Source organism: Lactuca virosa, chromosome 4, assembly GCF_052849685.1.
Source record: "Lactuca virosa cultivar CGN04683 chromosome 4, Lactuca_virosa_CGN04683_v6, whole genome shotgun sequence".
Taxonomy (NCBI): Eukaryota; Viridiplantae; Streptophyta; class Magnoliopsida; order Asterales; family Asteraceae; genus Lactuca; species Lactuca virosa.
The window spans coordinates 528,270,148-528,282,227 of NC_136429.1; the positions used below are offsets into that span (position 1 = coordinate 528,270,148).

Sequence of the window (12,080 nt, forward strand, 5' to 3'; positions counted from 1 at the left end):
TTAGATTAAAAACATGATGATTTAACTTTTATACCCCTAATTATGATTCTCTCTCTTCAATTAAAATAAAGATATAAAAGTCAAATCACATTATTTTTAAGTAGATGAATAAAAAACCTAAGTGGAAATATCACCTCCCTTTTTTCATCCATTGTTTTCATCAAAGGCCTGAGATTGAGTTCTCCTGTTCTCTCATGAAAATGAGTTCTATGATGGACTTGACCCTTATGTATGAATGCAAAAACTAGTACTTAAAGCTTTTTGATTCATCTTTCCATGAATAAAACAATTTAAGATGTTGTAAACACTTGAATGTATTCGTTTTCTTTTTAACTAATTTGTTTAATAAACTGTGTGTTTGACCTAATATTAATATAATTTAACCCAAATTGGCTTGTTTTAATATTAATTGTTGAAAACTTGAAATTGCCCTTGTAAATCTTGGTTTGATTGGTGACATATTAATATCATATCATATCAGTTATATATCCAACAGTGTTTCTGTTGTAATATCAACATTTAATATGGTTTGTTTGTTGAATCATGACTACGGAGTACGGATCGGATCTCATATACCAGTTGGATTAAATTGTCAACATTTTTTTGCCTTTTTAGTTTTTTTCATAAATAGTTAATTTTATATATAGATACAAGAACTGGTTGTTACAACTAAAGATCCAACTTTCTTAAATAAAACAATTTAAGAGGTCGTAAACTTACCTTGGCCGACTTAAAGTTTTAAAACGTTTCATTTTTAGCTATTTGTTATTTAAATTTGATATGTTTGACCGTTTTCACATAAATTGTTGAAATTGCCCCTATAACGTGTTGTATATGATTACGAAGCAAGTTGTATCATGTATGTAATACAAAATAGTACATTTCTCCCAACTTCTGAACCATGCAACCCCATTCGACTAGTTCGTTTTTAGCTAATATTTTATTTTTACCTGTTAGATATTAACTATTCAAAAGTAAATTAAGTCGAAATTACCACCTCTAAGTTCTACAATTCCAACAATCTTATATACCATTAGCCCAAACTTGTCAATTTGGCACGATCTGAGTTTAAGAATTGGCAAACATTTTGGATTACAATTATTATTTATTTATTTTGGAATGGGATTTCCCTAATAAGGGTTTTCAGGTCAGCTTTTGTACATCAACTAATCTTTCGTTGCAAATATGAGACACTTTTATGGAGTCACTGCAGACGAACCTCCATGACCATAGGTGTTGAGTAGGGCAAAAGTTTGAATTCAGGTCAATGGGTTACTTACAATATACAATTTGATGTAGCTTGTTATTAAGGATTGATGGGTTTTGCTTTGCTATCTAATTTGGCATAATAATAGACATATAAAGTTCTATACTCCATATAACAACAATAAAAATAAAAACATTATCCAAGTCCCATATAAATGGGGTAAAAGGAGGTATGGTTGACAACCTAAACCGTAAGATTGATGACTGTTTCTGTAGAAGACCTTCAACATAAAAAAATCATAATAAAAATTAATTAATTAATTAATTTGTATCACGACCACACTGCATATCCCAACCTATGATCCCCGCGTACAAAAATGTAAGTTCACTGTGAATGATAAAGTGGAGTGAAATGGTGTGTGTATGAAAGATCTTGTTAGACAAAATAAATAAATAAATAAATAAAATCTACACATGAAGAAGGACAAAGATCAACAGGTAAAACATGAATAAATAAAGACATAGTAAAAGCAAATAGAAGAAGTGTGCCGAAAGTAGGTACTAGCTCATGTGAAGAGGGAAAAATGTCTGCAAGTAAAACCATGCATAAAAATATAAAAATAATGAAACAGAAAGAAGTAAGTCGCTAAAATGTACAAGAAGCCCACTATGATCGATAATTGACCGACTTGCATAAGACAAAGTTGATAGTCATATCTATTGCATATTAATCATGTATTTAGAAGCCCGCTATGATCGATGATTGACAACTTTGCAAAGAGATCCCCCAGAGGAGTAATAATGCAACTGGAAAAAAAACTCACACTGTTATTGTCAAGACTTAACCTGTTGTTTTATCCCAAACATGTCACCTTGGAATTGTTAGTGTCCCATGTTAACTAGACACAATCTCATTTTTTGTTTTTACTATTACTTTTGCTATGTCAAGTCTAATCTTTCTTCTTACAATGTTTTGTTAGAGAGATAATCATTGAAATTCAAATATTCAATATAGTATCATGAAAGTTGTCACCTCTATAATTTACTCTTTTTTTTATATCGTGATATTGATCCATTATGGCGATATATTTCTCTCAGAAACATTACCCATTTATTTAAAAAATAATACCTTAATAGAGTAATAATATTCGCGTAAGAATGTCCCATACAAGAATATAGGACTGTAAACGAACCGAATAAACACAAATTAAGTGTGTTCACGTTCGTTCGTTTAAGTTTAACCGAATAAATTAACAAACACGGACACATAAACGAATGAATTTCCTTTTTCATGGTCGTTCTTTTAAGAAATTACTTCGTTTATGTTTGCTCATTAAGATGTTAAATGAACATAAACGAAGATAAATAAAGATGAACGACCATTAACTTCCAAACAAAGAACCATACATAAATACATGCATTACACCAAATCTTACGATAAAAACGATGTAGTTTTAAGTCAAAACGACATAGTATTATTAGTTCTATACATAAACGAACGAACATAAACAAACGTAAATGAACGAACAACACCAATGTTCATGTTCGTTCGTTTAACTAAATAAACAAACAATCTTGTTCACGTTCGTTCATTTATTAAATAAACGAACATAAACAAACTTACCGCTGAACGAATCATGAATGGTTCGTTGAAGTTCAGTTCATTTACAACCCTATAAGAATGTATCACTTAATGATAGGTAGTTAAAGGTAGGGTGTACATAAATTAAAATTGGAAAGGACAGAGCCAATTACAAACCGGCCAATTGGATTGGATGTAAATTTTCAAAATTCAATTGGATTGGATCGGATATTGGATCATTTTGAAAATTAAATGGATAACCGAACAAATCTGATCTAATTGCATATCCAATTTTAATCCAATAAATATCCAATGTTATTATCCAAATCCAATTAATAATATTATTTATTTAATAAAAAATAAGTTGAAGACTTGAAGTTAATGTTACTTTGGTAGTCTTATTTAACGAAATTGTGTGTGGTTTTATTTTTAGTTATCATGGTTATATTTGGTTATTCGAGAGAAATGGATTAGAATTTTTGGATAATGCATAAACAACCGATTAAACCAATCAAAAATATCCAATGGATAAAAACAATCCAATCCAACATCCAACTACATCCGTTAACATAATCCAATTAGATTAAATCGATTCCATCGAAATCCATAATCCAACTCGTAGTTAGAGCCTTGGGGGAACTTAAGCTTTAGAGTAAATTACATTTTCGTCCCTAAGTATTGGTGATTTTTTTTTTTTTTGGTCACAGGAAGTTTTCTTTTGCAATTTTTTGTTCAAGATTTTGTAACGTTTTTACACTCTGTTCCATATAAAATCGCTACTTATTTGGGACGAAAATTGTAAAAATCATATAAACGTAGGGACCAAATTTTTTCATTTAACCTGGAAGATAGACAAAAAAAAATGTTACAATAACCTCAAACGAACACCAAAATTTCGAAAGAAAATATTTTCGGACTAAGATTGCTAAAACCAGATATACTTAGGGACAAAAAATGTAACATACTCTATTTTAATATAAAGGCAGTTGTTGTAGCATTAATGGTGAGAAAACTCGTGACGCAAAAATAGAAATTTTGCTGGTACGATTAGTAGCAGAAAAGAATTGAGTACTCAAAGCAGTAATGGCGGTTCCATTTCCTTGCAGCAGTTCTTCCGTTTTCCACCGCCGTAGCATTTTCAGGGAGGCATCACCGCCTCAGATCCGTCGTAAATCTCATCCATGGAAGAATTTCAACTTTTTAGCTTCGAATACTCACTTTTCTTGCTCGCGATCGGATTTACAGCTCTCTGTTTCTTCTCCGAAGGTACTACTCCTCAAATCTCATCGTCATTTTTGTAAATCGTTTCATGATTATGTTTAAGCAGTGTGTGTGTGTTTTGGTTGCAGTTCATCGAGAACTTGCTGGATTGTGTTGATTTGAGTGAGGAGGAGGCGCAAAACTCTCTGGAGTTTTTGCTCGGAGATGCTAATGAAGCTCTGATCAGTGCTTTCCTTGTTCTTCTTAGAGCCAAAGGAGAAACTTTTGAGGAGGTTAGTAGTTTCAGTTATGTCTTACGAGTGATCATAAATTCATAATCAAATCGGTGTGTTTAGGTTTGCAATTTGACTTGGAGAAATTAAATATCCTTCTACAATTTCTTCCTACTTATCTTAAATGGTGACAATTAAAATGGCGACAAGTAGATTAAAATATTATTAAAAAAAATTATATATGACACATGTCATCATTTTACATGGCTAGGAGAATAGTATTACATGGCTAGGAGAATAGTATGAAGAAATTGTAGGAGGAAATTTAATTTCTCTTTGAGGTGTTATATATTACTGAATAATTGAAATTAATCAGATCGTCTGTTGACTCTGTTCCGTTGTGATAAAATGCAACAAACATAAAATTGAAATTAATAAGTTATATAAAGATCCCTCCTTTTTCTCCCTTCTTTCAAAATTTACCCCAAACTAGATTTTCGGGTGTTACCTTATTGAATAAATAGTTTATAAGAAGAGAAAATTGCAAATTTAACCAAATTCCTTAATTACTTTGTGGAAAATAGCCAAAAAAAAGCCAAATTACAAATATAGCCATGAAAATCGCAGATGGATTAAGCCCATCTGCGATTTTAGCATTCCATCTGCGAACGTACAAGTCGCTAAAGCACAGTCGTGCTTAGCGACTTGTACGTTCGCAGGTGTTTTTTTTTTGTTTTTTTTATTTTTTCCGTATAAATACTCCAATCTTTGACTGAAATCGCAGATGAACTAAGTTCATCTGCAATTCCTCTCATCCCACCTGCGATTTAGCGTTTTTTTTTTCAAACTTTTTTTTTTTTCAAATTTTGACTACAAATTGATAGGGTTTAACTACGAAACAACCTTATTATATATAAAGTTTTGCAAAAATTATAAATTTAGTTCTTATTTCTTTGGAACATTTGTTTAAAACATCTCTAATAAAATGAATTCTCCAACAAAAACTTTGAAAAATATTTGAAAAATGAAATCGTCCATAGTGCATGTAGAGAGAGAGTTCTTAAAAAAAAAGTTTGAAAAATGAAAGAAGAAAAAAAAAATTACGTTTTTATACCCCTGAAAAAAAGGAAATCACAGATGGACGCAAAATCACAGATAAAAAAAGTCCATCTGCGAACGTACAAGTCGCTAAAGCACAAATGTGCTTTAGCGACTTGTACGTTCGCAGATGGACAAGTAAAATCGCAGATAGACTGAGTCCATCTGCGATTTTGATGACTATTTTTGTAATTTGGGTTTTTTTTTGCTATTTTCCACAAATCAATTAAGGAATTAGGCTATTTTTGTAATTTTCTCTTATAAGAAACTTTAACTATAATAAATATTACCATAATTAAATATGAAATTTATTAATTATAAATAATATTCTTGATAATTAAATGTAAAATGTATTAATTATAAGAATATTTTTCATAATTAATGCATTTTATATTTAATTATGATAATATTTCCCATAATTAATATTTTTTATATTAGTCTTTAGGGCACATGTTAGAAGATCCCATAGTGTAAGGATAATTATAAAAAAAAGTATAAAATTTTAAGACATAGATTTTGATAACCATACTTTGTTGATTCGATGGTTTGGACTAACAACCCTAATCGTCGCTATCCATCATTACTTAGATGTTTATGTTTTATTTAATGAGCTTTAACAGGTTAAATACTTAATTCAGACAATGTGTTTTTTTTATTTAATCCAGAAAGAATGACTTAATGGGTTAACTGCCTAACTCTTTACAACCCCCCCCCCCCCTCTCTTTTTTCCCTTCCAACTCCTCTCACATCATAATTGATGAATATTATGAAAATTTGTTTTTTTTGTTTTTTTTATGTAAGGGTAAAACGGTCGTTTAGTCTCGCTTAGACGGTTTCATCTTGTGCATACAAAACTTTATCCAGACAAACAATATGATTCTTGCAATGTAGATTGTAGGTTTAGCAAAAGCAATGATCAATTGCAGTCGAAAGGTGGAGGGGATAGAGCATGCAGTCGACATTGTAGGGACGGGTGGAGATGGGGCTAACACGGTTAATATATCAACTGGAGCTGCTTTACTTGCTGCTGCCTGTGGTGCTAAGGTTGCCAAGGTGAAAAACTTCCCCTCTCTCTCTGTGTGTATATATATATATATATATATATATATATATATATATATATATATATATATATATATATATATATATATATACACACTAAAGGAGGGAATTCTAACTTATTTATGTGAAAATGAGTTTTATTTTTGAGTTAATATTATAAATGGGTAACTAACAATTTTTTTCTACAAAACATCATTGTTTTAAAAATGGATCATAAATAGGTAACGAACTACCTGTTTTTGTCGACAAAACACCATTAAATAGTGGTATTTTGCGTCGTTCGACCTTACACATTTTAACATCTCTCAAAATATTATTTGTGTTTTACGCATTACCTAACTTAACCCCGCCCATTTTGCCACATACAGTTTATACCATCCTATGATCAAGTAGATGATGTAACTGTAAACATTATTATGAAATCAATAAACATGTCTGGTTCCACTGTAGATGTAGCATGATTACCCTAAATGTATGAACCACATAAATCTTGTGTGTTTTTATTTTTCTTTGCATCTTTAATTGTACATTCATGGTTCGAAAACCTAATAGCACTTGCGCTACATACAGCAAGGAAATCGATCAAGTTCTTCTGCTTGCGGAAGTGCGGATGTATTGGAAGCGTTAGGAGTAAACATAAATTTGGAACCTGAGGTTCGTAAGTCCCTCCATACACCATTCTACTAAAAAAGCGCTTTTGACTTTTTACAAAAAAAGAAAAAAATTATCTTGGGTGATAGGGAGTGAAGAAATGTTTGGAAGAAGTGGGTATCGGGTTTATGATGTCTCCTAATTATCATCCAGCAATGAAGATTGTTGCACCAATTCGAAAGAAACTAGGAGTGAAGACCGTTTTCAACGTGTTAGGTCCTATGCTTAACCCTGCTAGGGTTCCCTTTGCAGTCGTTGGTGTATACAAGGAAGACATTGTAAGTTTAAATTAACTTTTAACCACCTAACCTAACTACACCCAAAAACAACAACTTGTTAACAACATCTTTATTGTTTCACTTTTGGTGGTAGGTTACTAAAATGGCAAAAGCTTTGCAAAGATATGGCATGAAAAGAGCTTTAGTTGTACACTCCGAGGGTTTAGATGAGATGAGCCCGCTTGGTATGACAACTCATTGTTGTACATTCCTTATCACTAAGATCCCATTTGTTACACTACAGCATATCACTCTGACTCAGACATGTACCGGACTAAGACTTATACCATTATCAATCACACACAACTTATAATATTGTCCTACCATGACACCACTCAAAGTGGTCCCACCATCTTTCATTAATATTTTTTTTTCTTTCAAAATAACTAAAAATACTCTAAAGTATGGAGACACACCTTTCTCTCCCCATAAATTTCAAAATGTTGAGGTTTGATGGGGTTCTTTTTTTTTCATAGAGTTGCCAACTATTTGTTCTTTTATAAAAAAACACAATTGTTTTTAAAAAGTAGTGTAAATGGGTAACGAATTATTTGTATTTGTTCACAATATACCATTAAAATAAATGTACTCTGTTGACACAAAATTCTATATAAACAATTTTGTTTTATGAAAAAATAAAAACAAATAGTTTATAAATTGTTACTCGTTTATCATATTAACCCTTTATCAACTTTTTGTGATTTTTTAAATGGTGTTATGAATTTTGTAGATGTAAGTAGTAAAAAATTGGTTATATTTTTGTCTGCGCAAAAGACATGAATGTCACCCTCATCCAGATTATCGGAAATAGCCCTAGAAAGTTTGTCAAATATTGTTACGTATAAAAAATAAAACACAACCTAAAGTTTTATTAATTTTAAAGACTTATTGATGATCATGACACATGAAATAGGTCCCGGAGTAGTTTTCGATGTCACACCAGAAAAGATCAAGAAGTTCCATTTTGACCCATGTAAGAATTCTGTTTTGGTAAATTTGCTCATAGATGATCACACAATTGGACTTGCTTTCTAATCTCTAACCTAAATGGAAATGATCATTTACAGTGGATTTTGGGATTCCTAGATGCACTGTTGAGGACTTACGAGGGGGGGACCCACAATACAATGCAAAGGTGCTAAGATGTGTATTGTCTGGTGAGAGAGGACCTATTGCAGATGCATTGGTAAGTCTTCTGAACAGTCTATCATAGTTCCAACATGGGTCAAAAAGATTTTTTTTAATGGGTAAAAACATGTCGGGTCGGGTCAACCCATCAACTCTTTTGTATTTATTTTAGGGTTAAATGCAAGAATTAGCAACGTACTTTCATTTATTGGTTTATTATAGCGTTATATTTTCATGTTCTCATGTTACAACATTGTATCTTGAAAAATCTACATAATTATAGCAATATCACCCAAATACAAAACAATTTTCATTGTGATAATTGGGTAGATTTTTCATAGTACGATATCTCAATAGAAAAAAAAAGTAGTCTCTGATATAATTGGTAGACTTTTTGAAGTACAATGTCTTAATAAGAAAAATATTGAAAGTACAATGATATAATTGGGTTGATTTTTTAAAGTACAACGCCTTGATACAAAATAATTAAAAAGTACATTGTTGTAATAGAAAGAAATGTAAGTCGAATGCTATCGTATTTTTAAAGTACTATTTCTTGCATTTAGCTCTTTATTTTTATTTTACAAATAACTATGTATTTAATATGATTAAAAAAACTAATAATAGTGGACTTTTTTAAGGAGGTTGTAAGTATTTATACACTTTGGGCAACTTTAGACCTACCCACTCCACCTATTTGACACATCTTTACCTAAGTTTTTATAAGGGTTAATATCATAAATTAGCAACAAACTATTTGTTTTTTCACAAAACACCATTGATTTTTTTTTTTTAAATGCCATCAGAAGATAAGTAACTCACTCGAACTTAATGTTCACAAAATACCATTATATCAATGGCATTTTATGAACAAAAACAAATAGTTTGTTACTCATTTATGCCATTTTTTGAAAACAAATAGTTTATTACTCATTTATGACATTAACCCTTTTTTTAATTCTACCCATTGGAGATAAAATACAACTTCAAACGACCAATTTTTTAGCTAAATAGGTTGAAATTGCCCTTCTGATATTACAAAGTATAAAAATCAAGTGCTCTAACTATTGCAAACTAAAAAAAAAAATCAGGTCCTGAATGCAGCAGCAGCACTTACAGTGAGTGGACAAGTTGGCACCTTATCTGAAGCAGTGGCTTTTGCACACGATACACACCAATCTGGAAAGGCTCTTAAGACACTAGACCATTGGATTTTTGTCTCAAATTCTTAATTATTTTGCAAGAATTAAAATAAGATTTTATGTACGCCTTTTTGGTATTTGTTTTTTTGTAATTGAAAAATAATTGGATTATATAAGATAATAGACTCCATGAAAACAGTACTTGATATTAAAACGCAACATTTTTAATCAGTTACAGAAACACCATAAGTTCAGGAGCAAATACTGAAATACGCATAAACAGAATTTCAGAAAGTTTATGATAAATATAAATTCTGTTTATAAAGATAACCATGAGATAGTTATTTTATTTACTTATTAAGAAGATTTGGAAGCAATTGCTCCAGCTTCTGTCAGCAGGGGGACAAGCTTCCCTCCTTTGTGCATGCCAACAGTGCCTACAGGAGAATATGAGGAAGATTAAATTGAGAAAAACCGAAAAGGGTAAAACTGGAAAATCATAAAATATAAAAGATTAAAAGGATAAAGGCTTTACTGTCACAGCCACCGATGTGCTTTCCGCCAATAAACACATTTGGCACAGTTCGTTGACCAGTCCACTCATGCAATGCTGACTGTATCTCACCTCCATCATCTTGTATTGTATAACAACACAATTTTCAAATCAGTTGGCATGAGTAATTGAGTATGATCATAATTACAAGTGAAGTAATGGTAAGATGATCTCATTCAGATGGTTTTTATTCAGTCTAGAAAAGAAACAAACCTTATATATACAGACAAAAATAGACCTTATATACACACACAAAAATCATTATTCATTCAGACTTGATGTGGAAAAAAAAATGTTTGTTGGAGAACTAAGATGCTAACAGTGAGCCTGTGGAGACAAATTCTGTTCCATGATGAGCTTATCGTGTTTTCAAAGAGGATAATGAATTTGTACTTCACTACTTTGTGAAATTCAAAATTACATAATAAAGTTGGTAAACGAGAACTTATAAATCAGCCTTTCTGGATAACTAGATTTCTCAAAGGCATGGAATTCTAAAACAATACTGAATTTGTAGCAAAGTTTCAATTGTTATAAAGCTCAATTTATGTGCCAGAATTTTTAGCTCGTTTCTTAGCATATGAACATGTTCAAAATTCTAATCAAATCCTAGTTTTACCATTGATGATGATGTTTTATCAAATCGCTCAAACAGTTATAGACAGACATATAGAGAGTGAGAAAGGAACTGACTTTCTAGGTCAAGCTCAATAGCTTTGAAGGAAGAATTAAGCTCCGTCAACAACTTCTTAACGTCCACACAGAAAGGGCAATACGATTTGCTGCCAAAACCAAATCCAAAACACAAACATCACTAACAGAGATCCATTCAAACACAAATTAGTTTATATACATAAAAACCACTAAATTTATACAGTATACCCAAATCAAAAGAGCATGTACCCCATTCGTCCACAATTCCTTGAAATTCACGAGAAAAAAATGCAAACCAAATTTAAGAGAAGGATTATGAAATGGTAGGAATGAAACCTGAAGACGACGACAGGGTTGGATGAAACGAGCTCCTTCGCCTTGGCTGAGGCCATTGTTGATTAAAATTACACGTAAACCGAAAGAGGAATTAGGTAAGATATGAATTTGGACGCGAAACGGGATTTGGAACTTTGGATGATACTTAACAACCATATACTTATTACTTATACAGGACAGTTAAATAGATTCGGAGCCCCTCTCCTGTCATCTTGAACGTACACGTGTTCACAGCCTCAGGGTGTGGGTGATCTCGACCCAAGATATATTCGTGCCGTTCTCATTGTGATGCTTTGATTTTATACGTTAAAGTAATAGAGTAAAATATATTTTTGGTCCTTTGGTTTGGCCAAAATCGCACTTTTGGTCATCGTATCATCTTTTTGTCATAGATGGTCCATGTGGAGGTATTTGGTAACACCGATGGTCCTTGAATTGTTAAATCTAACAACCTAACTGTTATATTTTTAGAATATGACTAATTTGTCCTTGTGTTTATCTTCTCTTTATTGCTTATTATCTACGAATTAAAACTACTAATCACTCCTACTAAATATACCTAGCATCACCACAAATATTATAACCATAACCTCCACGGATCCACCCACCACCATCACAACCACTACACCACCAACTATTCTAAAATATGAAAATAAAATGGTCTACATGACCTTTAGTTATTCAAATGAAAAAAAAAAAGACTAAAATCCCCTTAAGTGAAAATATGTATCTTTTGAACACATTTAGATTAAATCCAACAATCACAACCACCAGTGTTACTGCCACCATCCTATAGCCACCACCACCATCACCACCTCAATGTTGATGCCACAACCCGCGCAACCACCATCCTGCTGCCACCACTCCACAAACTACGTAACTATCACAAACACTTGCTCGAACAAGTAATCAACATGTTTCAACTTCCGCACCATTTATTAACAACAAAGCACAAAA

General features: G+C 31.8%; 2 protein-coding genes across 2 annotated transcripts; one reads left to right on the plus strand and one right to left on the minus strand.

The window, feature by feature from the left end:
* Positions 1 to 3,800: 3,800 nt before the first annotated feature.
* Positions 3,801 to 9,778, plus strand: LOC145109509 (anthranilate phosphoribosyltransferase, chloroplastic-like). The gene is made up of 9 exons (XM_079046682.1): positions 3,801 to 4,054; positions 4,138 to 4,281; positions 6,211 to 6,372; positions 6,952 to 7,035; positions 7,122 to 7,310; positions 7,405 to 7,495; positions 8,224 to 8,283; positions 8,378 to 8,496; positions 9,530 to 9,778. The coding sequence occupies exons 1-9, from the start codon at positions 3,872 to 3,874 to the stop codon at positions 9,668 to 9,670; spliced, it is 1,173 nt and encodes a 390-aa protein (XP_078902808.1). The 5' UTR covers positions 3,801 to 3,871; the 3' UTR covers positions 9,671 to 9,778.
* Positions 9,767 to 11,392, minus strand: GRXC2 (Glutaredoxin family protein). The gene is made up of 4 exons (XM_079046683.1): positions 11,124 to 11,392; positions 10,827 to 10,915; positions 10,116 to 10,214; positions 9,767 to 10,017 (listed from the first exon to the last, which is right to left on the minus strand). Exons 1-4 carry the CDS (start codon positions 11,177 to 11,179, stop codon positions 9,938 to 9,940), a joined length of 324 nt encoding a protein of 107 aa, XP_078902809.1. The 5' UTR covers positions 11,180 to 11,392; the 3' UTR covers positions 9,767 to 9,937.
* Between the last annotated feature and the right edge of the window lie 688 nt (positions 11,393 to 12,080).

Excerpts from the sequence above, each read along its gene's own strand:
- LOC145109509 (XM_079046682.1), top strand. The coding sequence starts at position 3,872 with ATGGCGGTTCCATTTCCTTGCAGCAGTTCTTCCGTTTTCCACCGCCGT. Across the intron at positions 6,373-6,951 it reads GTGGTGCTAAGGTTGCCAAG|CAAGGAAATCGATCAAGTTC; the intron begins GTGAAAAACTTC and ends CGCTACATACAG. Across the intron at positions 8,497-9,529 it reads GACCTATTGCAGATGCATTG|GTCCTGAATGCAGCAGCAGC; the intron begins GTAAGTCTTCTG and ends AAAAAAAATCAG.
- GRXC2 (XM_079046683.1), bottom strand. The coding sequence starts at position 11,179 with ATGGCCTCAGCCAAGGCGAAGGAGCTCGTTTCATCCAACCCTGTCGTC. Across the intron at positions 10,916-11,123 it reads AACCCTGTCGTCGTCTTCAG|CAAATCGTATTGCCCTTTCT; the intron begins GTTTCATTCCTA and ends TGGTTTTGGCAG. Across the intron at positions 10,215-10,826 it reads TATTGAGCTTGACCTAGAAA|ATGATGGAGGTGAGATACAG; the intron begins GTCAGTTCCTTT and ends ATACAATACAAG.